The following is a 27,577-nucleotide window of genomic DNA, read 5'->3' as shown; positions in this document are numbered from 1 at the left end:
AATAAATGCTGGCCTTGCTCGCGACGCCCACATCCCATGAATGAATAAAGAAAAAAATTTCAACTGTAATTTTAGTTAGTATGTAGTGGTATGGCATTTTCCATCATTTGAGGTAACAGGAGCAATTTACTGTGATTCAGGGTTAATTGTAAGACCTGAGTTACGCTAATCCAAACACAACAGAGAGTAAAAATGAAGGCAGAAAATGCTGGAAATACTCAGCAGGTCAGGCAGCACGTGTGGAGAGAGAAACAGTGTTAACATTACAAGTCGATGACCTTTCACGCCATCAATCTGAATCGTTAACTCTATTTCTCTCTCTATAGATGCTGCCTGACCTGCTGAGTATTTCCAGCATTTTCTGTTTTTATTTCAGATTTCTAAAATCCGCAGTAATTTGCTTTAGTAAAAATGAAGGCTTCGGTTTATTGGATACTCTGGTTTAACAACAGTTTCCATAAACTGACATTTAGTCAAGAAAATGTAATTGTGGCGGAAGCCAAAACTGTAACAGTACTATGATGTATAATTTCTTGGGGTGTTTAAATGAACCTTTTGAGTCAGAGGTGAGAGTGCTACCACTGAGTCAAGACTAGCACCTAAATTGTGGGGAAGATTGCAATAGTGGGAGGGATCTTGCAAAAAATGAATCACATTTTTTGTTATGAATCGCTGCTAAGTCAGCAGCCACAACATTAGGAGATCATGTTCTAAATGTCTTGCATTGCTTTTTTTTGCTTTTGTTGGGTTTAGATGCATAAAAAAGGGACAAAAGTCTTTTGAGCTGAGTTGTGAGCAATGAGTGAGGCTTTGCTCCACATGCTGACTGCTAACACTTATTGCGCATCCCAATGAAAGTAATAGCAAAAATAATGCTTTCTAATACGATAGACTAAGACTGAATTTATTGAGTGCTGAGAAGATGCAAGAAGGAAATTTCTTGGTTTAAAAAATTGCAGGAATGTACATTTTTTTAAAGCATTGCTATTTAATAACGGGCTTCTTTTGAAATTGTTGGTTAATGGCTAGTTCTTATTGGACATGGAAATTATGGGTGCAATTTCTATACACTGAATTTCAGTAGATTATAGTTTTAAAGATAAATGTCAACCACAAGAGTTAAAATTCAGTTAATTGTTTGGTATTCCTAAAGTATTTTCTGTGTTCAAAAATTTAGGTACAAAACAAATATGCAGATGAAGTTTTCAAAAAGCACAATAAAGTAAATATTGCAATTAGAAATAAAAATGAATTGCATTTTGAAAATAATAAATCGTGTTTGTTTCCCCTTCCAATTCTCATGTGGGTATTGAAAAAAATGGAATGTGTAGTTCAGTTCTGTGAACAGTAGGGGATGGTGTTGCTCTGCAGCAACTATTTATATTATATTGGCCCTGAATTTGCGGTCGGAGGCTTCCCGCGGGGAAATGACTCCGATCCGCAAATAAAATGCCCGCGTACCTGGTGTTCCAGGAGCTACAGAGACTTGCGGTCCTGGGCCTCTCCGGATACCCGCGGGTAGAGGCCCACTTATCCCATGGGCGCACACGGTTCGCAAGCTCCCCTGGGATCACGTGAGCAGGCCCAACGAATGAAAGGAAGGGAATCCCCATTCATGAATGGGAATACCCCCAAAAATACATCTACACATCAAATAAATTAAAAAAATTACATATTTAAAATTAATTAAAATGCCATTTAATTAAATATTTAAAACATTAAATTTTTGAAAAATAAATTTAAATGTTTTAAAGGGGCTAAAAATAAACTTACCTTATTGTACAGGGTTTTTAGAAACATAGAAACATAGACGATAGGAGCAGGAGTAGGCCATTCGGCCCCTCGAGCCTGCTCCGCCATTCAATGCGATCATGGCTGATCATCCAAATTCAGTACCCGGTCCCTGCTTTCTCCCCATACCCCTTGATCCCTTTAGCCTTAAGAAATATATCCAACTCCTTCTTGAATATATTTAATGAACTGGCCTCCACCGCCTTCTGTGGTAGAGAGTGTCACAGGTTCACCACTCTCTGGGTGAAGAAATTCCTCCTCATTTCTGTCCTAAATGGCCTACCCTTTATCCTTAGACTGTGTCCCCTGGTTCTGGACTCCGCGACCATCGGGAACATCCTTCCTGCATCTAGTCTGTTTAGTCCTGCCAGAATTTTATAAGTTTCAATGAGATCCCCTCTCATTCTTCTAAACTCCAGCGAGTACAAGCCCAATCGACCCAATCTCTCCTCATACGTCATTCCTGCCATCCCAGGTATCAGCCTGGTGAATCTTCGCTGAACCCCTTCCATGGCAAGAACACCCTTCCTCAGATAAGGTGACCAAAACTGCACACAATACTCAAGGTGTGGTCTCACCAAGGCCCTGTACGACTGCAGCAAGACATCTTTGTTCCTGTACTCGAATCCTCTCGCTACGAAGGCCAATGTACCATTTGCCTTCTTAACCGCCTGCTGCACCTGCATGCTTACCTTCAGCGACTGGTGCACAAGGACACCCAGGTTTCGTTGCACTTCCCCTTCTCCCAATCTATTGCCATTTAGATAATAATCTGCCTCCCTGTTTTTGCCACCAAAGTGGATAACCTCACATTTATCCACGTTATATTGCATCTGCCATGTTTCTGCCCAATCACCCAACATGTCCAAATTATCCTGGAGTTTCTCGACATCCTCCTCACAGCACGCACGCCCACCCAGCTTTGTGTCATCTGCAAATTTGGAGATATTACATCTAGTTCCCTCGTCTAGATCATTAATATATATTGTGAATAGCTTTTTAATGTATAAATGGTTGAAAAAATGTATTTTTATGTTTTTTAAATTCTTACGCTGGTAAAAGCAGGCTTTACGTCTGCTTTTACCAGGCATATGAATTTCATGGGCATTCACTGGGCAGAAGTTGGGCAAATAGCCCAACTCTGCCTGCGGATACCCTTTTCCTGGGGATGCAGATGATCGCAACTTCCGGGTTTTTGCGCGTGCGCTTTGCGCACGAAAACCCGGAACTTGCACGGCCATTAGGTTTCACCTCTGATACTCCGAGGTCCTGTTAAGACGACCACCTCGGATGATTTATTTGAAACTGATGTACCATGTTGCATAGCCTGTGAAGGGGGTGGACCAAGTCATCCATTTCCCCTCCCCCTCAGAACATGTTCATCTTCTTTTCTTTCAGATTCCTAAGAAGTTTACAGCACAGAAGGAAGCCATTTGGCCCATTGTGTCTGTGCAAGCTCATTTTTTTAGAGCAATCCAAATCCAATCTTACTGCCCTACTCTCTTCAAATAGCCATGTATCCTACTTGGCTTCAAATGGTCTCTGCCTATACCTTCCCTGTCTCAAAACATTCCATGCTCCAACACGCTCTGTGGTGCCTAAATACATTTCCGCTAACCTCTTTCCTCACCCTCTAAATAGCAATTTTAAATTGATGACCCCTTGTCACTGACTCCCCAATCAGAAATGGAAATAGTACTTTTTTTTTAAAAGGCTGCAGAAAAGAATCTTGGCCGTGAGATCGGGGACAGTGCCAACTTAACACAAGGCACTTTCACTGGGAGGGAGGGAAAATCAGACGGCAATTGGCTGACTTGAGAGTGGTGTTGGCAGAGGTCTTGGATCAGATTACATGCGTGAACTCTTGGCTGGTAGACTTAAACAGGGAATTATGTGTGTAATATATATTTTTAATAAAGAAGGTGAAATTGGTATGTAGATATGAAAATTAACAAAAGGGAAAAATGGGTGACTAAAAGTTTTCCACAAACATCTTTGGGAATTTTAATATGCCTATTTTCTGCTGCTTGGAGTGTGAGAAGGTTAATGTATTTGCGTTGATTTGGTAAAATATATATGCAGCTAATCTAGGAACAGCTGTTTCCCATTTACAATGCCAGATTCATATATCATTGGTACCATAATATTAAAGATCTAAAACTACTTTCCCTCCCCAAACCCCACTTGAAATAAGAGAACAGTTAAAACATTCATATATACAATAAATATTGGTCATACAAGTCAATGCTAATGAGGGAATGTTGACAAAATAACTCGTTGGAGATTTGTTAAAACAAGATTAACTGATGAAATATTAAGTGTCTAGAAATGCATACACTAGAACTGCTCTCATGTGGGGGTTACGTAGTACTTACCAGGCACCCCATATTTCTGGAGACAGACTTTTGAAAGAACAGTCATGTCTAGAGGTCCAAGGATCCGAGTTTAAGTAAATTACATATTTGGCCCAAAGTTATTTCCAGGCTAGCAAAATAAGTTGCACATTCTTGCTGTGATTATAAATTGCTGTGGGCTTAAGTTAGGAAAAGCTATGTAATAAAAGTATAAGCAACTTTTGAGGTTTCCATGAAAATACTTTAGATACTTTTTTCCATAAACCTTGTGTGCTTTTACGTGGAATAATGGTACATCTTGTGTACCGACATGCTGCATGACAGATTACCTAAGGTACATTTAGACTGCAATTTTGCTTTGCATTGACAGTAAGATTTTGTAATGCTAATCCAGAGCCTTTCCTGGTCATGTATTCCAAGCATGTGTTGCCTTTTACTTGGAAAAGTTTGTGACTTCTCTTATTCCTAACTTCCTAATTCCTAACCTGTATCCCCAGTTGCAACAAACATATATTCCACTAGGGCATAAAAACCCAAAAGGAAAAGTGATCCAACCATGGCTAACAAAAGAAATTAAAGCTAGTATTAAGTCAAAGGAGGAAGCTTCTAAAGTTTCCAGAAAAAGCGGTCAGCCTGAGGATTGGGATCTTTTTAGAAATCAGCAAAGGGGGACCAAGAAATTGATAAAGAAAGGGAAAATGGAATATGAGCACAAACTAGTGAAAAATATAAAAACGGATTGTAAAAGCTTCTATAGGTATGTGAAAAGGAAAAGACTGGCAAAGGTAAATGTAGGTCCTTTACAGTCAGAGACGGGAGAATTTCTAATGGGGAATGAGGAAATGGCAGAGAAATTAAATAAATACTTTGTTTCTGTCTTCATGGAGGAAGACACAAAAAACCTCCCAGAGATACGAGAAAACCAAGGGTGTGGCGAGAATGAGGAACTTAAAGAAATTATTATTAGTAAAAAAACAGTACTAGCAAAATTAATGGGACTAAAAGTCGATTAAATCCCAAGGACCGGATGACCTACATCCTAGGGTTTTGAAAGAGGTGGCCATTGGGATAGTGGACGCATTGGTTGTCATCTTCCAAAATTCTATAGATTCTGGAATGGTTCCTGCAGATTGGAGGATAGTAAATGTAACCCGCTATTTAAGAAAGGAGGGAGAGAGAAAACGGGGAACTACAGACCTGTTAGCCTCACATCAGTAGTTGGGGAAAATGCTGGAATTGATTATAAAGGATGCAATAACTGGGCACTTAAAAACTAATAGTAAGATTGGGCAGAGTCAACATGGATTTATGAAAGGGAAATCCTGTTTAACAAACCTATTGGAGTTCTTTGAGGATGTAACTAGTGGAATAGACAAAGGGGAACCGGTAGATGTGCTGTATTTGGATTTTCAGAAGGCCTTCGATAAGGTCCCACACAGAGGTTGGTGAACAAAATTAGGACACATGGGGAATTGGAGGTAATATACTAGCATGGATTGAGAATTGGTTAACAGACAGAAAACAGAGTAGGGATAAACGGGTCTTTTTCAGGATGGCAGGCTGTGACTAGTGGTCGCAAGGATCGGTGCTTGGGCCCCAGCTATTCACAAACTATATCAATGATTTGGATGAGGGGACTAAATGTAACATTTCCAAATTTGCTGATGATACAAAGCTAGGTGGCAGTGTCAGTTGTGAAGAGGCTTCAAGGGGATCTCGACAGGCTCAGTGAGTGGGCGAGAACATGGCAGATGGAATATAATAATGTGGATAAATGTGAAGTTATCCACTTTGGTAGAAAAAACAGAAAGGCAGAATATTTCCTAAATGGTGAAACATTGGGGAATGCAGATGCTCAAAGGGACCTGGGTGTCCTTGTACATGAGTCACTGAAAATTAATGTGCAGGTGCAGCAAGCTATTAGGAAGGCAAATGGAATGCTGGCCTTCATTACAAGAGGATTTGAGTACAGGAGTAAAGAAGTCTTACTCCAATTATATAGGGCTTTGGTGAGACCACATCTGGAGTACTGTGTACAATTTTGGTCTCCTTACCTAAGGAAGGATACACATGCCATAGAGGGAGTGCAGCGAAGGTTCACGAGACTGATTCCTCGGATGGCAGGACTGTCGTATGAGAAGAGATTGAGTAAACTAGGCCCGTATTCTCTTGAATTCAGAAGAATGAGAGGGGATCTCATTGAAGCATACAAAATTATTACAGGGCTTGATCGGGTGGATGCTGGGAGAATGTTTCCCTTGGCTGGGGGGTCTAGAACCAGGGGCCACAGCCTCAGGATAAAGGGAGGCCATTCAGGACTGAACCTTTGAAATTCTCTAACCCAGAGGGCGGTGGAGGCTCAGTCATTGGGTATATTCAAAACAGAAGTCGCTAGATTTCTGACTAGTAAGGGCATCAAGGGATATGGCGATAGGGCCGGTGAATGGAGTTGAGGTAGAAGATCGGCCATGATCTCATTGAATGGCGGAGCAGGCGCGAAGGGCCGAATAGCCTACTCCTGCTCCTATTTCTTATATTCTAGTTCTGGTATGTTTTGTTTTGCTGTAACTGAATTTTTAAAAAATGCATATTCACATACACACACTATAATGTAAATGATTATAATCTTGTAGAGATGTACTGAAGTATTTTATGAGAATAGATTTCACTAATGACCACTGATTTATAGCATTGAGCAGTAATTTGCAGTAAGTGATGTCTGCAGGCTGTAGAATAGAGAACCGTTGTGCTTGAGTTAGGAAACTCCGTGGCGTGCATCAAACTTTCATTGTTCACGGCAGTGGTGCAGCATGTGCTCGAGCACACTGCAGCGCCATACTGTGGTACCATTACAGGAGGTTTAATGAAAGAGAGATAAGCTGGAAAGGGAAAGAAAGCAAGGAAAAGAAAATAGAGAATGTAAGCTAAAGAAAACACAAACAGCAAAGAGAAAACTAACAAAGGACAAGTAATATGAGATAGAATAGTAGGTTAGAAATATTACACCATTATATACAATCTCAGATTTGCTGATGACATTGCCCTTATAACAACATCTAAAACAGATTTATAGAAACTAACTGATAAGGTGTACGTAGAAAGTAGAAAATCTGGATTACACATTAACATAAAGTAGACAACGGTCAAGGCACATAATTTGCTGTCAAAATAACGGTAAAGCTAATGGCGTAGCTGTTATTTATGCGCAAATGCTACAGCTACTTCAGGTGAGGGCAGATGTGCAGTTAAACGCGGAAATCCAAAAGTTGCTGTCCGAGATGCGCTGCTCCGATGTTAGCTTCCCGAAAGCTGCATCTCGCTGTCTAGCTCTCCATTGAAATGCATTGAACGGCGTGAAGTTGCTGTACTTGCGCGGTAGATACGAACTAAACTCGCCACAGAATGTTAGAGCTGGTCTTTATTTCTCTTTCTGTACCTGATTTTCCATTGAATTCACCCACTCTAATTTACACTTCCTTCTCTGACCTGGCGCTGTTAATTTCACAATCCTTCAATCTGATTGGTTAAGGGGATACACAGTTGCTTGCCCAGTTCACTCCGGTCCCAGAAGCCCGATTTCCCTCACTGTTGTTATCAGCTTGGACTTGCAGCGCAAAGTATCATCGTGATTAAACAGGCATGGGCAAGTCTAACTAACGGTGGATGCTGTTCGTTGCCCTGCTACAGCAAATTATGGGCACATTCTTTTTTGGAAGCATCAGAAGGATGTGCACATTACAGTTAGTGGGGGGGGGCGGTTGCTGTTGAACATGTGGAATAGTTTATATACCTTGGTTGGTTAGTGTCAGAAAATGGGATTGTGAAGAAGACATCAAAAGGATTGCACTTGCTTTTACTGCTTTTGGAAGATAACCAAGAAATGGAAGGCTAAAGACATTTTGGTAAAGGTAAGCGTTTATGAAGCAATAGTTATCCCCATATTATATGGATTTGTGTTGGGACATGAGAAAAGTTGACAAGCAAAGGATACAAATAGCAGAGATGAGTTGGTTGAGAGTAATATTAGGGGTGTCCAGGATGCAAAGGATCAAGAATGATACAAGAACATGACTTGGACAAGAAACAACGCTTATACAGGAAACTTTGTTATCCGGAGGCTAAATATCCGGCAAGCTCGAGCCACCGGCAAAAATCAGGAGCCGTTTTTTTTCTTTTCGTTGCTTTTTTCTCAACAGTCAAGCTCTGCAAGGTCTGTAGCTAAGCAACAGCTTCAGCTAGAGACGCTACAGAGACGCTTGCCGACTGTTTAGAAGCTGTTGCTAAGCAACAGGGTTTGTTGATTCACACGGAGCTGAAAATCTCCGTATGTTTCAACATTAGCGCTGGAGTGTCCGGCAGTTTTGAGGGAACGGCAACAGCTCGGTCCCGTCGGTGCCGGATAGCACAAAGTTTCCTGTACAGAAGATTCAAGAAAGATGACTCTGATGGTTTCAAGAATGGAAACGGTTAGAATACCTTTCATGGCCCTGCAGACAGAGGGACATGGAACAAGAAGCTGCAGATCATCAAGAAACGCTGGATAGACAATGTCAAGAGTAACTTATCACAGAAAGGGATACAGATGACTGAAGTGGCCCGGCTAGTTCTGAACCGGCAACCGTTGAATGAATTCATTTGGCTCCATCACCACTGCTGAGGTGATGGACGGGAATTTGTATATTTGTTTATTTAGTAGTCGTGGTTGTGAGTATGTGAGGAGCTGAGTTGGGCAGCAGTTTTACCAGTTCTGACTATTTAATAATGTGGATAATTAAGTGGAGAGGAAACGGAAAATTGTGTGTTGTGGGGGGGAGGCGGATACAAAAATAATGCTGTAGGTAGGCAAATGCATATATAGTTAATTGGAGCTCTGCTTTATTTCTGACTTCAGTACTTTAACATAATTCTTCCAGGACTCATTTACTTGAGTCTTCCTTAGTTCTTTCACTGGATTTCTACTAAAAGCCAGGTTATAGCAATTTATGATGAGTGATTGTCAGTGTATGATTAAAATTTTTAAACAAATATACATTTATTACTGCTGTCAAAAGATAACAAAATGTATAAAGATTTATGAAGATAAATTTAACAGTTTCACAAAATAGTAGTTGGGACTTTAGGGAGCCCAAACCTATTTGAAACACTTATGCTGCTATTCGTCCTGCTGAGCCAGACCTCTCTGGAAATATGATGCAGTAAACTTAGAAATGCATTGGAGCCAGAAACCTTCTTTAGAAAATCCAGCAATGTATGCGCTATAGATCAAGTGTGTTTTACAAAGTTAACAGTAGATTTTTTTAAAAAAAGTGAAAGTGGCCTTCATAGAGTGAATTGCTGATATGCTAAGATGTTTCATTGTCGTAGCAATGTGGTAAAGCCTGCACATCTGCCAATGCACTTGTTTATGTTTATGTTACAGGTAGACTACCCTTTATCCGGACTTCCGAAAACCGAAACCCTCTAAAAACCGAAGGTTTTTTCGTTCAGCGTAAGTCGTGCGTACGAACGAAAAAACCTTTGGTTTTTAGAGGGTTCCGGTTTCGGAAGTTCGGATAAAGGGTAAGTCGTGCGCACGACCCCCCGCGGACTCCGTCGACCCCGCCCGCCGACCCCCCCGCCGGCCCCGACAACCGCCGATCCCCCCCGCCGACCCCCCCCCCCCCCCCCGCGGACCCCGCCGGCCCCGACAACCGCCGATCCCCCCCGCCGGCCCCGACAACCGCCGACCCCCCCGCGGACCCCGCCGGCCCCGACAACCGCCGACCCCGACAACCGCCGACCCCCCGACCCCGCCGGCCCCGACAACCGCCGATCCCCCCCCGCCGGCCCCGACCCCCGCCGACCCCGACTGACTTACGCCGAGCGTCAGCGTAAGTCGTGCGCATGACCCCCCCCCGACCCCCCCCCCCCCCCGCCGACCACCCCCGCCGACCCACCTTCCGAAATCCGAAATTCTCCTTTATCCGAAACTCGGCTGGTCCCGAGGTTTTCGGATAAAGGATAGTCTACCTGTACAAGCCAAATGTCTTAATCTAAATGTACACTCTCGGGAGCCGCAAGCTTACATTTCGTTGTACTGCACTTGTGCACTAACAATGACAATAAAGTTGATTATTATTATTATTATTATTATAATGGATCACATCATGGCACTGCTCTGGCTCCTAAGAAAATACAGTTCTTATTTTTCATGTTCAACAACAACAACTTGCATTTATAACACACCCAACAATACTAAGGATTAGAAGAATTTATTTTTTCCGTTCAGTGAAATGAATATTTGTAGCAAAAAGCAGTTGAGGCTGAGATGATCAACTACTTCAAAAAGGAGTTGGATAATGGTATGGTTGCAAGAGATTTGGAGACTATGGGATAGGTAGATGATTGTGTTTGAATTTTGATTACTTGAGCAGGAAGATTTTTATTTCTGGGAAAAGAATCTTGTTATGGTGTGCTGTATTTTGCAATGTGATCATAATTTTTCATGCGCTTATATATGTTTATGCCCACAGACACATTGCAGGTTGAGAGAAGAACTGGGAGTTCTGAGGACTGTAAAAGCACTTGGTACATCCAAAGGTGCATTGAAAAGAATCTTGGTGCTAGTGTGGCAGTCTTTCACACAATGCTGTATTGCATAGAGGTTTCCTTACAACGTTCATAATAGATTAAGAACTACTTCAATTACAAATTTCTGGAGACTGGCAGTCTGTTACAATGGAAGTCATAGCAGTGTCTGAGGGTAATTTACAGTAATAGGATGAAGAAAGTTGTGGATTTGTATTACACTCTCTCACCTGACACCGCATTTGATCCCTTTCCTGTTGATTGACATTTTGAATGGGCCCTTTGAAATAAGCTCCAGCTTAATTAAAATGTTCGCTAAGTTAGCTGCGATCAGTGAGTGCCTGTGATAAATATTGAATTGAGTTCACCTGCTGGTTACAGAGAGTGCATAAACAGCTGCTTTGTGTCGCGTATCATGAGATCATCGGAGGAGAGCACCACTCTTGTAAGAAAAGGAACCGAAAGAATAGATGCTGAGTGATAGTATTGCAAGCTCACTTCACTTCTGGTATCTTATTCAGGTGTGAGAGTGTGAGATTTCACACGGTAGGAATTCAGAATTGTATCATTCAGATGACTTTGTAACTGTATGAAGTGGAAAAGTTTGCTTCATGTGGCACTTTTTTTCTCCTCTTTCATTTTCAACAGTGAAAGAAAGAGTCATTTCAGAGAATGTAACTGTTACCTGTTAAACTACACTCGCAATAGCATTTGTTGATTAGAAAACTATTATGGGTTGAACGTTTTAACAGTTCAAGTTACTAGGTCCAGAAGGTTAAGATGCTTTCCAAGGGGTACAGTAGTAAGCAGACTGCCATCGTATGGGTACTTCATAAGCTACAAAGATGTGCCAATAGATGGCAGCATATTCTATGTCTTTGAAACCAGTGTTTCTCTATGTTCCACCAACAGGAGGCAGCCTTGTTGTGGGATAGAAGCGAGCTATATACATTTGCTCCCTATTTAGCCTCATGCTACTTACTCGGCATCTGGAGTGACCCAGATAGATGATGCTCATCTCATGAATGGCTGGTCGCTTCCAGTATAAAACAGTGTGAAGATTAGAACTAGGAATTATATGGGTTTGAAAGAAAAATCTCAACTGTTATACTTTTGGAGTTGCAGCTTTTATTGTATTTAATGGAAATATAACTCGTGGTGTAACAATGCTGGCATTTTCAGCTTCAGAGTCATTGGTCAGAAAAACCTCAGTGCTTGGGTTGATATGGTAGCTGGCACAAGCAGCAAGATTGTGGTTGAAGGAAGGGCTGAAATTGGAGCCAAGAATTATTTGGTACTAAGATAATGAATAATGTGATTAACTAAAGTAGAAGTAGGTCAGAATGGATCTTTTTGGATAAATCCTCGGCTTTGTAGATTTGGCATGGTTACAATACCAACAGTTGGAAATCACAATACTGATAAAGTGCAAGAGCCATTTAAAAAAAAATCTTAACACTTCTCCATGGAATTGAGCATTAATGAGTTGGCTGGTAATAACTCTTCCAGCACCTGGTGAGATTGATGATTTGCTTCATATTGAAGTGCCAGGAAATTGTCCCGGCAGTAGTTATGTAAATATATTATAAAATATATATCCCCTGCCACAGATCATTTTAATAGGGCACAGCAGTGAAGTTCCAACGTGCTGTGAGCTGGAATAGTAAGATGAGAGTTTGTGTCTGTGATTCGCAGCACATTGAGTTCCCAGTTTCACTCTTGGTACTGTATTAGGGAGATGTTAAATAGAGGCCAAAATGCTTCCCCACAGAAAATGAAGTGGCTGGTTGCAGAGTAGCATTGGTGGAGATCTGTTTGCCTGACAGGCCTCTTGGACAGAGCTTGGTTCGGGAATCCCTGAACTCAAGGGAATGTAGAGGCAATATCATTTTAAAAACATGATGAGAATAAAAATTAATTAAGACTTTATTGTGTATCTACAACGTAGTTACACTATTTTTGCAAGGAACTGTATGATGTAAATGAAAACATCCCTTTGTAATGCCTGAGCTAGGTCAAAGAATGTGTGCATCAGTTGTACAGCTATCACTGAAGAACTTAAATGAATTTCTGTGACAAAGAATTTTGAGAATTAATTTCCTGACTTGACTAATCTTAGTCAAAAAGAAGAAGGGATGTGTTTATGGTCAAGTCTCTAAAATTAAAGACCGTAATTCCACCGATTTATAATGTTTGTTTGTTATACAGTGTGCACTGTAAGCACTATTTATACTACACCTTCATGTGGCAGTTCCTTAAAAATGGCTTTTACAACTACAGTAGTATGCATTTATATTTACTCCTGTCTGAGTTTGACTAAAAATTCCAACATCAGTTTAGTGAACTAAAACTGATAGCAATGTGGGCAATACTCAGCAATGCAGATGATTCAGTGAGGTCAAGTAAAAGAATTGCTCATACCAGATTGTGACCAAAAAAAGGACGTGCAGAAAAGGTACCCTTGTTTGCAAAGGATTTTATAAGTACTGTAATGAGAAACTGGTAATCAAAGAATGCTGCAGGTGGCCAAGTAGAATACTGTTCACCAAGTTGCATCATCTAAATTAAATATTGTGAAAACCATGGCACCACCTGTGATTTGACACAGTGATCAGTTGACCTTAGAGATTTAGGTGATGGCTTTCCATCACGATTACTCCAATGCAGAAAATGCAACTGCTATCTTTGGGTGAAACAGTATGGTGTAAGGTATTAAAAGCTCAGAAGATCGTAAATCGCTACTAATCCATAAGCGGCATAGAAAAACAATAGCGATTATAAAATAATTTCCGATTTAAATTCCTTATATAAACTCAGTTTGCTATTACGCATATATTTTTGTCTGGAGGTAGGAGAGAACTGTAATTTTTACAAAGACTGAACGGAAGCTGACCATGCACTTGTGTTTTTCCACCATGTTTTAATTGCCACACATTTATGTTTTAACTGTTTTAGGTCACCACTGTTTGGCATGCTAATAATCCCTCACACACAACTGTTCAGAGTTTTTAAAAAGTCCTCCTCCGTTTTAAATTTAATTAATTCTCTATATTTGTACAGGCAATGCACCATTACTTGGCTGAAAGAATGAGCAGGAGACTCTCAGGTTTCTGTTTTTGAGCCATAAGATGTTTAGCAGTGGCTGGGTTGTATCACTTACCAATTTTCCTAACTTTCTTGTTGGGAAGCGCATGGTCTTGTTTGGTCCTTCTCCTTGACAACAAGGGCAAAATCATAAACTTCAGTATTGTAAACTAAACAGATATTGATTGTGACATCGGCCGTCTCAAATTTTTTGCTCTTCTCATTCACTAACCCTCTGAACTCACAGCACTCTGTTCTCTCAGGTCCAACCCTGACATTGTCATTAAACTCTCCACAGATGCTGCCTGACCTGCTGAACATTTCCAGCATTTTTGTCTTTATTTCAGATTTCCAGCATCCGCACTATTTTGCTTTTGTATTGCCATTAAACCTGCTGACGAGGGCGATGCTGCTGTTGTTTGGCGAACAGACTTCTACCTTGCGGAGGCTGAATACTAACTCTCCATCACCTTCTCCAACCTCCCCCTTTGACTCTTCTCACTTCCTCCAAATAAAAGGTGTCGCTATGGGGACCTGCATGGGTCCTGGCTATGCCTGCCTTTTCATGGGATACGTGGAACATTCTTTGTTCCAGTCCTACTCAGGTCCCCTCCCTCCCCTCTTTTTCCAGTACAATGATGACTGTATTGGGGTCGCTTCCTGCTCTTGCCCCAAACTGGAAAATATCATCAACTTTGCTTCAAATATCTATTCCTCCCTCGAATTCACATGGTCCAACTCTGACTCTTCCCTTCCCTTCCACAACTTCTCTATCTCCATTTCTGGGGATGGGCTATCAATCAATATCTACTATAAGCCCTCTGACTCCCACAGCTGCCTTGATTACACTTACTCCCACCCTGCTTCCTGTAAGGACTCTATTCCATTCTCCCAGTTTCTCCGTCTCCGTCGAATCTCTTCTGACGATGCCACCTTCCGCACCAGTGCTTCCAATATGTCTTCCTGTTTCCTCAATTGAGGATTCACCTCCATTTTGATTGCTAGGGTCCTCGACTGTGTCCGTCCCATTTCCCGCACTTCTGCCCTCACACTTTCCCTTCCTTTCCAAAACCATGATGGGGTTCTTTTTGTCCTCTTTCACCTCACCAGTCTCCACGTTCAACTGATCACACTCAGCCATTTTCGCCACCTCCAGCGTGATGCCACCACTAAACACATCATCTCCCCTCCCCTTTCAGCATTCCGAAGGGATTGTTCCTTCCTGGAAACCCTGCTCCACTTTTTAATCACCCCCAACACCTGCTCTCCTTCCCACAGCACCTTCCTATGCAAATGCAGGAGATGCAACACCTGCTCTCTCGCCTCCTTTCCCACCGTCCAGGGCCCTAAACACTCCTTCCGGGTGAAACAGTGATTTACTTATACTCTTTCAATTTAGTATACTGTATTTGCTGCTCACGAAACGGCCGCTTCTACATTGGGGAGACCAAATTCAGATTGTGTGATCGCTTTGCTGAACACCTCCGTTCAGTCCGCAAGCGTGACCCTGAGCTTCTGGTCACTTACCATTTTAACTCTCCGCCCCACTCCCACTCTTACGTCTGTCCTCGGCCTTCTATACTGCTCGAATGGAGCTCAGTGGAAGCTCGGAGCAGCACCTCATCTTTCGATTAGGCACTTTACAACCTTTTGGACTCAACATAGAGTTTAACAATTTCAGATCATAACCACTGCTTCCATTTTTTCCAGACAGCAGGTGCTGGTAATGGTTCTGCTGTTGCCATTCCCAGCTCCTCTGAACCCATCTTTTGTTTCTTTACTTGTCCCATTACCACCCCCTTTTGCCTTGCACCATCATCTCTTTTGCCATTTACTCTCTCCTGCCTTGCACCCTATCATAGAAACATAGAAGATAGGAGCAGGAGTAGGCCATTCGACCCCTCGAGCCTGGTCCGCCATTCAATAAGATCATGGCTGATCATCCAAACTCACTGCCTTCTCCCCATATCCCTTGATCCCTTTAGCCTTAAGAAATATATCTAACTCCTTCTTGAATATATTTAATGAATTGGCCTCAACTGCCTTCTGTGGTAGAGAATTCCACAGGTTCACCACTCGCTGGGTGAAGAAATTCCTCCTCATCTCTGTCCTAAATGGCTTACCCCTTATCTTTAGACTGTGACCCCTGGTTCTGGACTCCCCCGCCATCGGGAACATCCTCCCTGCATCTAGTCTGTCTAGTCCTGTTAGAATTTTATAAGTTTCAATGAGATCCCCTCTCATTCTTCTATCACAGAACTTCCCTTTTGTTCTTTCCTCCCCTCCCCCTTTCCCTGCCTCTGTACTTGCTTAAAAACTGTTACACCTCCAACTTTCTCCAGTTCTGATGAAAGGTCACTGACCTTAAACGTTAACTCAGTTCTCTCTCCACAGATGCTGCCTGACTTGCTGAGTATATCCCATATTTTCTGCTTTTATTTCAGATTTCCAGCATCTGCAGTATTTTATTTTTGTAGATATTAATCCAGCTGTTTTGAAGAGAGTTAAATGAAGTAGTATTCACTGCTTTTGCTAGGAGTCTATTTCACGTACTTACTATTTTGTGAGACGGAAGGGGAAAGGAAGGGGAGTTCATTTTGAACTCTGATCCTATAGTTCTGCAATTACAGTCCAAGTTAAATAAACTGTTTAAGTCCAGGCTATATGTGCCCTTTCAACCTTCTTTCCTGGGAAATTCTTTGAGTCTTCATAGTTTAGCGCCTTAAGTTACAGAATCATTCTAGTCCTTCTTTTGAAAACTCGCCAATGCTTCAGTGCACAGTTGAACTAGTGGCACTAATGGAGATAAATGGGTTTGATCTAATAGCCATTACAGAGACGTGGTTGCAAGGTGACCAAGGTTGGGAACTAAATGTTCCAGGGGACTTGGCGTTTCGAAAAGACAGGCAGAATGGCAAAGGAGGGGTAGGGGGTAGCCCTGATAATAAAGGATGACATAAGTACAGTAGACAGAAAGGATCTCGGCTCAGAAGATCAGGAAGTAGAATCAGTATGGGTGGAGATATGGAATAACAAGGGGCAGAAAACACTGGTGAGGGTAGTATACAGGCCCCCTAACAGTAGCTATACCATTGGACAGAATATTAATCAAGAAATAGTAGGAGCTTGTAACAAAGGTAATGCAGTAATCGTGGGGGACTTTAATCTTCATATAGACTGGACAAATCAAATTGACAAAGGTAGTCTGGAGGACGAGTTCATGGAATGCATTCAGGACAGTTTCCTAGAACAATACGTCATGGAACCAACCAGGGAACAGGCTATTTTAGATCTTGTATTGTGTAATGAGATAGGGTTAATTAGCAATCTCATAGTGAAGGATCCTCCTGGGGCAGAGGAATCATAATATGATAGAATTTCACATTAAGTTTGAGAGTGACTTGCCTATGTCTAAAACGAGAGACTTAAACTTAAATAAAGCCAATTACATAGGTATGAGGGGCAAGTTGGCTAAGGTAGATTGGAAAAATAGATTTAAAGGTATGGCGGTAGATAAGCAGTGGCTAGCATTTAAAGAAATATTTAATAATTCTCAACAAAAATACATTCCATTGAGAAACAAAAATCCATGGGAAAAGTGATCCATCCGTGGCTAACTAAAGAAGTTAAGGATAGCATTAGATTGAAAGAATTAGCTTATAATGTTGCGAAGAATAGTAGTAAGCCTGAGGATTGGGAGAGTTTCAGAAATCAGCAAAGGATGACCAAAAATTAATAAAATGGAAAAAATAGAATACGAGAGAAAACTAGCAAGAAATATAAAAACAGATTGTAAGAGCTTCTGCAAGTATGGAAAAGGGCAGAGAGTAGCACAAGTAAACCTTGGTCCCTTAGAGGCTGAAGCAGGAGAAATGATTATGGGGAATAAGGAAATGGCAGAAACATTAAAGAAATATTTTGTATCTGTCTTCACAGTAGAAGACATACAAAGCATACCAAAAATGGTGGGGAACCAAGGGTCTAATGAGGGTGAGGAAATTAACGTAATTAATATAAGTAGAGAAAAAGTACTAGAGAAATTAATGGGACTAAAAGCCGACAAATCCCCTGGACCTGATGGCCTACATCCTAGGGTTCTAAAAGAGGTGGCTGCAGAGATAGTGGATGCATTGGTTTTGATCTTCCAAAATTCCCTAGATTCTAGAACGGTCCCAGCAGATTGTAAGGTAAACAATGTAACACAGGGAACACAGAAAACAGGGAACTACAGGCCAGTTAGCCTGACATCAGTCGTTGGGAAAATGCTGGAATCCATTGTTAAGGAAGTGGTATCAGGGCACTTGAAAATCATAACATGATTAGGCAGAGTCAACATGGTTTTATGAAAGGGAAATCGTGTTTGACAAATTTATTAGAGTTTTTTGAAGATGTAACTAGCAGGGTAGATAAAGGGGAACCACTGGATGTAATATATTTGGATTTCCAAAAGACATTCGATAAGGTGCCACATAAAAGGTTATTAGACAATTTAAGGGCTCATGGGGTTGGGGGTAATATAGTAACATGGATAGAGGATTGGTTAATGGACAGAAAACAGAGTGTAGAGACAAAGGGGTCTTTTTCAGGTTGGCAGGCTGTAACTAGTGGGGTGCCGCAAGGATCAGTGCTGGGGCCTCAGCTATTTACAATCTATATTAATGACCTAGATGAAGGGCCCGAGTGTAATGTATCTAAGTTTGCTGTTGATACAAAGCTAGGTGGGACAGTAAGATGTGAGGAGATCACAAAGAAGCTGTAAAGGGATATAGATAGACTAAGTGAGTGGGCAGTAAGGTGGCAGATGGAGTATAATGTAGGGAAATGTGAGGTTATTCACTTTGTTAGGAAAAATAGAAAAACAATATTTTTTTAATGGTGAGAAACTTTCAAATGTTGGTGTTCAGAGAGATTTGGGTGCCCTCGTGCAAGAAACACAGAAAGCTAGCATGCAGGTACAGCAAGCAATAAGGAAAGCAAATGGCATGTTGGCCTTTATTGCAAGGGGGTTGGAGTATAAGAGTAAGGAAGTCTTGCTACAATTGTACAGGGCCTTGGTGAAACCACACCTGGAGTACTGTGTACAGTTTTGGTCTCCTTATCTGAGGAAGGATATACTTGCCTTGGAGGCAGTGCAATGAAGGTTCACTAGATTGATTCCTGAGATGAGAGGGCTGTCCTATGATGAGAGATTGTGTAGAATGGGCCTATACTCTCTGGAGTTCAGAAGAATGAGGTGTGATCTCATTGATTCTGAAGGGGATTGACCAGGTAGATGCTAAGAGGTTGTTTCCCCTGGCTGGAGTGTCTAGAACTAGGGGGCATAGTCTCAAGATAAGGGGTAGGCCATTTAAGACTGAGATGAGAAGGAATTTCTTCGCTCAGAGGGTTGTGAATCTTTGGAATTCTCTGCCCCAGAGGGCTGTGGATGCAAGTCTTTGAGTATATTCAAGGCTGAGATAGATAGATTTTTGGACTCTATGGGAATCAAGGGATACGGGGACAGGGCGGGAAAGTGGAGTTGAGGTCGATGATCAGCCATGATCTTATTGAATGGCGGAGCAGGCTCGAGGGGCCGTATGGCCTGCTCCTGCTCCTATTTCTTCTGCTCTTATGTTTATAGGGGAACTAAAACTGTACAATATTCTCTGGTACTGGTGTGTAAAAAAAAAAAAAAAGCTTTTGACTTGCAATCAAGTGTCCTTATAATGCATCCTAGGACTTGATTCACCCTGTTGATAACTTCATTTTGATTCAGATAATATGGTCAGCTGTGGCTCAGTTGGTAGCAACCTTGCATCTGAGTCAGAAGGTTGTGGGTTCAAGTCCCACTCCAGAGACTTGAGCACAAAAATCTAGCTTTCACTCTAGTGCAGTGCTGAAAGGGTGCTGCACTGTCGGAGGTGCCGTCTTTCGGATGAGACGTTAAACCGAGGCCCCATCTGCTCTCTCAGGCAGATGTAAAAGAACCCATGGCACTATTTTGAAGAAGTGCAGGGGAGTTATCCCTGGTGTCCTGGCCAATATTTATCCCTCAATCAACATAACAAAAACAAATTATCTGGTCATTATCACATCGCTGTTTGTGGGAGCTTGCTGTGTGCAAACTGGCTGCTGTGTTTCCCACGTTACAGCAGTAACTACACTTCAAAAAGTACTTCATTGGCTGTAAAGTGCTTTGGGACGTCTGGTGGTCGTGAAAGGCGCTATAGAAATGAAAGTCTGCAGGATAATTTACCAGCCAAATTCATAGTGTTGGATACAGGCGCTGTTGAGTAAATTAGATGTAATTCTGATGAAGCCAAAAGTTACTGAGTGAAATATCTCATCATGCTTGGTTGTTTTGGCAAGGTTGTACACCGTGGACAAATAGTATTTTATTATTTATTTTATTACCTAGGCATAAAGTGTACAAAAAAACTTGATTTGTGATTAGAAACCAACAAAGTATAAACTAAATGTTATGGGCAGGGCTGCAATGGCATGTATGCTCAGTATTAATTTTCTGTTGTGTAGCAGAACAAAGAAATGTTTGCAGCCTGTTTAATAATGAATAGACTGACTTGCCAATGCAGTAATCTCTCCCATGGATTAAGCATGCAGTATTGCGGGTGTTGAAGGGTTTTCCACACCTTTGACGTCGGTGGCGCTCAAGATGATCTGGGTTTGAAAACAAAATAATTTTCAAAGCATGTGATTAAATCAATAGCTGGGTTGGCTCTCTTGCTTTCTCAGCAGAAGATGGTTGTGTGATGTAGAGAGCCCAAGTAGTGGAGAAAATTATGGACAGGGGAGAGAGCATATATTAAATAATAAAAACCAACAAGATATTTGTTTCCTTGTTAACTTTACTTTTGGCCCTTTTCTGGTTGATTGGAAACTCTCTGCAAATTATTTCAAAATCATTAAGTAAATTAGTCATAACTTAAATTGAGAAACATTTTATTTCCATTATCAGGATTTGTATAGCCAATTGAAGTCAATCCAATGCGTTGTTTTCTTGCAGCTTTTTGAGTGCCATGTTGAGTGCCATGTTATCAGAATCATACCTGTGCTGTAGACTCTGAACAAATGGGGACGCAAAGGCTTGCTGCAGTTTTCATTACAAGCATTACTATATGGGCACAAACCATGTCCGACATCACCGCACATATAACTTACACCCATGTGTCAGCTGTTTCCTGCCTAGCTGCTGACAAGAGCCCCATTCATAATTCTTCTTTTTATCCTTTTGAATGAATAAGTAATTATTCAATATGAGGCAGGATATTTCGATCAGGCTATTTAGTGTACCAGTGTAGTGTAACAAAATCTGCTGTTATTGGCAACCTGAGAGGAGAATGTTAGAGTTCCTGCACTGATGTAACATTAGCTGCTTTGAACGGCTGTTTATTTGGCACATCACTGAACCTTTTATTCCAGTAACTGACAGCCCAGGATGGGTCACATTTACCCCTATTCTTTCATGTATTGTAATATTTAATGGCAGACAAGGTTGAGTGGAATGGTGGGTAATTTGAACTTGGTTTTCCACAGATCAGAGGCTAAAAAACAAGTTGATCCTTAGTATTGTGGTATAAACCAAACAGTGGCTTAGCATTTGTTGCTGGAAGATGTTCTTACCGGTTTAAGTTAAAAGGGGAGAGTGTTTCTTTCTATTTGAGTATGGTGTGGTTAGAGGTGGGCAGCATAAAACAACAACAGGGTAAACTTCTAAACACAATAGCTTGAACATTTTCCTGACTGCTATTTTTTTCAAGGGCTCTTAAAAAATGTAGTTAATATTTCAGTCTTTATTGCTAGTTGACTAAGTTGGTTTTGTCCAATTTGTTAAAAGAATAAAGGTTATTTTACATTTCGCTTGTTTCAGGATCAAGATTTGGGAGAGCAAACCTGTGCTGTAAGTTGGGAGTTGTAGCACTGCCAGACTCTAGTATTTAATTCAGAGAATGCAAATGCAGGGATCAGCTCCCAACTTTTACTTCCTTGACGCACTTACACAATGGGGTGCTGCTGATGGAGAGAGAACAGGGTGGCTATCTGAGGTTGCACACCAATACATAAGAGTCATAAATCTGTATGGTTCAGGCTCATGGAGTGCTCGGTTCTTCCAGCACTATAAAATATTCTGCAAATGCCAATTAAAGTGAAAGGTGTCAGAAGATGATGGGAAATGTAGGCAACTTTGAATTGTGGAACAGATTACCAACTGGGGTAGTGGAACAGGCTTAAAAAAAAGGTCTGGATGAATTTCAATTTACTAAAAAAAGATACTGAATTTTTAGTTCCAGACTCACAGTAAGGAAACTAATAGAATTCGAAGGGTAGGTTAGATGGACCAGTGGGCTTCTGTCCAAAACATTATTAAGTACTATTTGTTTGCTTTGGTTATCCTGCTAAGAATTGGAGCTTCATTAATGGGATTCAAGACATTTGTGTAACATAGAAACATAGAAGATAGGAGCAGGAGTAGGCCATTCCGCCCCTCGAGCCTGTTCCGCCATTTAATGAGATCATGGCTGATCATCCAAATTCAGTACCCTGTCCCTGATTTCTCCCCATATCCTGTTAGCCTTAAGAAATATATCTAACTCCTTCGTGAATATATTTAATGAATTGGCCTCAACTGCCTTCTGTGGTAGAGAATTCCACCACTTTCTGGGTGAAGAAATTTTTCCTCATCTCAGTCCTAAATGGCTTACCCCTTATCCTTAGACTGTGACCCCTGGTTCTGGACTCCCCCGCCATCGGGAACATCCTACCTGCATCTAGTCTGTCTAGTCTTGTTAGAATTTTATAAGTTTCAATGAGATCCCCTCTCATTCTTCTAAACTCTAGCGAATATAAGCCTAATTGACCCAATCTCTCCTCATACGTCATTCCTGCCATCCCAGGTATCAGTCTGGTGAATCTTCGCTGCCCTCTCTCCATGACAAGAACATCCTTCCTCAGACAAGGCGACCAAAACTGCACACAATACTCAAGGTGTGGTCTCACCAAGGCCCTGTACAACTGCAGCAAGACATCCTTGCTCCTGTACTCGAATCCTCTCGCTATGAAGGCCAACATACCATTTGCCTTCTTAACTGCCTGCTGCACCTGCATGCTTACCTTCAGTGACTGGTGCACAAGGACACCCAGGTCTCGTTGCACTTCCCCTTTTCCCAATCTATTGCCGTTCAGATAATCTGTCTTCCTTTTTTTGCCACCGAAGTGGATAACCTCGCATTTATCCACATTATACTGCATCTGCCCAATCACCCAACCTGTCCAAATCATACTGGTGTTTCTCTGCATCCTCCTCACAGCACACACGCCCACCCAGCTTTGTGTCGTCTGCAAACTTGGAGATATTACATCTAGTTCCCTCGTCTAGATCATTTATATTGTAGGTACTCGGGTTCACCAATTGTAGGTGTTGGACGAACGCCTATCAAATAATCGAGGTCGACTCCAGGAGAACAATCAAATAGTTCTTTAATGCAAGAATAATCGAATTCCAACAGCTGGCTGAGATCGGTACAGGAGAGCCATTAAGTGGGTCTTAACCAGACGGAGACGCCACGAGGACTGACTAGTCAGTCCCGGGGATTGCGTCATGACATCGCGTTTTCCCGCGCTTGGGGCGGTCACGTGATGTGCAGCGTGACGTCATCGCGTTTGCCCGCGCTTGGGGCGGCCACGTGATGTGCGACGTGACATCATCGCGTTTGCCTGCGTCATCGCGTTTACCCGCGTCATCGCGTTCGCCCGCGCTCCCAAAGGGGGAACGTTCCGCACAGGCAAACCGCATATATACATCGTTACGTTAAAGGGAATTATGTACGGTAAGTAAGGGACACTCGGAGGTACCGCTACATACGCCCACCCAGAATTCGCTTTAATGGACAACGTCAAACAATGAGATGGTCTGACGAGCCTGTCCGAACGGCTCCTGTAGTCTCGAGATGGAGACTGTTGGGTGGCTGGCGGGCGGTCGTACTTGGTCTGCTGTAACGACGATGGGTAGCTAGTGGTCAGGCGGGCGGTCGTACTTGAGCTGCCGGAACGACGATGGGTGGTCGGTGGTCTCGGCAGTCGTGCTGTCTCAACTTGGCGGGCGAGGTCCAAATATGTGGTCCGGTAGATGGGGTCTTGAGCGGATCCCGATGTGTGTAATGGTGAATAAAACGTATTCAGCCCTGTGAAGGACCATGGAAGCGTGTGACCTCTGCAGCCCGTGGTTCGAAGCGGGTGCCGGGGCAAAACAGCTGGCCGCGTCATAGTGACTGGCAGGTTGGGCAGACGCGGACCATGGCTCTGTCATTGTTGGAAGAAGGTCCCCAGTCTGACGAAATCTGCAGGAATGCCGAACGGGTGAGCGATCCAGGCGGAAATAAACGTGGGTCTTGGCAGGTCGGTGAACTCGCCGACAGGCGAGCGAACTCTTCGGCAGTTGGGAACGCACGGAACGGTGCGTGCCGTAGTGCTACTACGATAACACAAGAGAGTGAACCGTTGCTGCGTTGATCAGCGAACTCTTCGGCAGTTGGGAACGCAGACGAGAGTGACCCGATGCTGCGTTGATCGGTGATCAGTGGTGACAGCAATGTTCGCGTGGCCGATCGCGGCCGCGGGATGCCCGTTGGACCCGTCCTCGATGATCGCAGCGTCAGTAGATGTTTGCTTTTGTTAAGGGGAAAACTGTAGAGAGGGCGGCAACGCTTCTAGTTGTTGTTGATTTAGGGGGAAAACTGCCGGGAGGGCGGCAACGCTTCTAGTTGTTGTTGATTTAGGGGGAAAACCGGGAGGGCGGCAACGCTTCTTGTTATTGTTGATTTAGGGGGAAAACTGCCGGGAGGGCGGCAACGCTTTTAGTTGTTGTTGATTTAGGGGGAAAACTGCCGGGAGGGCGGCAACGCTTCGCCTTCGCGCCGAAAAGCGTGGTGGAAGAAACAGACCAGCAGGCTGACGGGCTGGTGCGGCATCGGCGGGGGATGGGTCCTCGTGGTTTGCGAGGGGCGAATCTTCGTGGTTTGCGAGGGATGGGTCCTCGTGGTTCGCGAGGGAGGAATCCTCGTGGATTGTGAGGGGCGAGTCCTCGTGGGTTGCGAGGGGTGAGGCCTCGTGGGTTGCGAGGGGTGGTTTGCGAGGACTGAGTCCTCGTGGCCGCTCCGCCGGGGCGCGCTCCGATCCTGTGAGCCCGAAAACGTGCTGCACCCGCGCTGTGAGGGTGTTATACTTGCTGTTCCGCCATGGGGTTGTCGAAGAGGCTGACGCTCCGAAATTCGGTAGAGCTGTCGAAAACGGAGACCGTATCCAGGTACGTGGTCTGCGCCGTATCGATGTTGCACAGGGCGAACGGGGCTTCTACCAGAATAAAGCACGAGGGCGATTGTTGCTCCCAGTGTTGCGGTAGCTGAGCGAAACGGCTGTAGCTTCTTTCGTGAAAAATGTTCACGAAAAATCGGGGTCCGGCTGCGCTGCTTTCGTGAAAAACGTTCACGAAAAACGGGGTCACCAATGTAGGTATTGATGAGCTCCCGTCCTCACGTCGTTGGTCACCAATTGTAGGTACTTGGGTTCACCAATTGTAGGTGTTGGACGAATGCCTAGCAAATAATCGAGGTCGACTCCAGGAGAACAATCAAATAGTTCTTTAATGCAAGAATAATTGAATTCTAACAGCTGGCTGAGATTGGTACAGGAGAGCCATTAAGTAGGTCTTAACCAGACGGAGACGCCACGAGGACTGACTGATCAGTCCCGGGGATTGCGTCATGACGTCATCGCGTTTTCCAGCGCTTGGGCGGTCACGTGATGTGCGGCGTGATGTCATCGCGTTTGCCCGCGCTTGGGGTGGCCACGTGATGTGCGACGTGACGTCATCGCGTTTACCCGCGTCATCGCGTTCGCCCGCGCTCCCAAAGGGGGAACGCCCCGCACAGGCAAACCGCATATATACATCGTTACGTTAAAGGGAATTATGTACGGTAAGTAAGGGGCACTCGGTGGTACCGCTACAATATTATATATATTGTGAATAGCTGGGGCACTAGCACCGATCCCTGTGGTACCCCACTAGTCACTGCCTGCCACTTGGAAAAAGACCTGTTTATTCCAACTCTTTGCTTCCTGCCTGCCAACCAGTTCTCTATCCAAGTCAGTACCTTACCCCCAATCCCATGTGCTTTAACTTTGCACGCTAATCTCTTATGCGGGACCTTATCGAAAGCCTTCTGAAAGTCCAAATACACCACATCCACTGGTTCGCCCTTATCTATTATACCAGATTTTTATAATACAGTCTAACAGACTCCTCATCAAGAGTAGTGCAGTAACTCTTTGGTAGATATTGATCTGTATAAAGTGTAGGAGTAGGGGCTAGCCTTTGGTCACTTGCTTCTTCTAAATTCTCAAATACTGTGAATTAATTACCAGCTATATCTTGGTTTGCACTGCTTTTCTTTCTATTTATACAATTAACATAGTTTCACATGTGGCTGGTGAATGTAGTACAAAACGACATAAACAAAATGACAATTATATTTAAAATATGATTAAAATGTAAACTGTAGCGCAATAGTCACAGTTTAGTGCTACAAGTTATTTCAAATAAATGCAGTGGTATTAAATTGTTTGCTTACTTTTCCTTGCAGGTGCCTATCCCCTGTACCCTGTGTATTTGCACTAGTTCAAAGACAAGTGGAAAAGATGAAGGTGGTGCAAAAGAGAAGAATAATGGGAAACCACAAGTCCCAAAAATATTTTTTGGCACTCGCACGCACAAGCAGATAAAACAAGTCACTCATGAACTGCGGCGTACCTCTTACTCATATGTTCGGATGACCATCCTGTCCAGCAGAGATCACACCTGTGTCCACCCTGAGGTCTCGAGTAGCTACAACAGGAATGAGAAATGCAAGGAGCTACTAGAAGGAAAAGATGCAAGTAATATTTACTCAGTTCTGTTTATTAACCATAGGTGTGATTCACAGAATCACAGAAACCCCACAGTGCAGATAGAGGCCATTTCGGCCCATCGAGCCTGCACCGACACATATCCCACCCGATCCCTGTAACCCCTACACCAACACATATCCCACCCTATCCCCGTAACCCCACGTATTTAATCCCCCTAACACTAAGGTCAATTTATCATAGCCAATCAACCTAACCCGCACATTTTTGGACTGTGGGAGGAAACCGGAACACCCGGAGGAAACCCACACAAACACGGGGAGAATGTGCAAACTCCACACAGACAGTCACCCGAGGCCGGATTCGAACCCGGGTCCCTGGCGCTGTGAGGCAACAGTGCTAACCACTTATGCCACCGTGCTGCCCCCTTAAGATATCTTGGACAGTCTCCTTTCTTGCACAATCTTCTAAGCTACCAACTGGAGCTGGAAACTGCAGATGGTTTGCTCAATGTCATTGCTCATCAAAAATGCAATCTTTTAGTTGTATGTCTGTTCAGTAATTCAGTCATATTGGAAACTCAGCTGCTTCATTTTGACCCTTGATTAATGGAAGCTACCACTGCTCAGTCTCAAATAGTTATACTTCTGTCTGCCATGCAGGGGCTGATGGAGTATTCATGTTGTATGCATTTATTTTAGATGTCATTTAGGAATCTGCCTCCATAGCCACAAATGGAAGCACGGACAAACAAATTTTGGTTATTGTGGTTGCGATGGACAGACAGAAATAATTTAATTTTGAAAAACTGGATCTAACAACAGAAACTTTGAAACAATCGTATTGATGATCACTGAATTTTAAAATAAAGTTGAGGGGAATAT

General features: G+C 42.9%; 1 protein-coding gene across 4 annotated transcripts in view; it reads left to right on the top strand.

Annotated features, from left to right (window-relative positions):
• The window catches only part of brip1 (BRCA1 interacting helicase 1), a 258,015-nt gene that overhangs the window by 22,781 nt on the left and 207,657 nt on the right, over positions 1-27,577 (top strand). For all 4 annotated transcript variants that reach the window (XM_085964698.1, XM_085964697.1, XM_085964696.1 and 1 more), the window contains one exon: positions 26,432-26,719. In XM_085964698.1, coding sequence (XP_085820824.1) covers positions 26,432-26,719 — 288 coding nt within the window. The remainder of the gene's footprint in view (positions 1-26,431; positions 26,720-27,577) is intronic.

Source organism: Somniosus microcephalus, chromosome 22, assembly GCF_052327205.1.
Source record: "Somniosus microcephalus isolate GS21.2 chromosome 22, FLI_Smic_1.0, whole genome shotgun sequence".
NCBI lineage: Eukaryota > Metazoa > Chordata > Chondrichthyes > Squaliformes > Somniosidae > Somniosus > Somniosus microcephalus.
The sequence above is the reverse complement of the archived record's forward strand: the minus strand, read 5'-3'. Positions and strand labels throughout refer to the sequence as shown.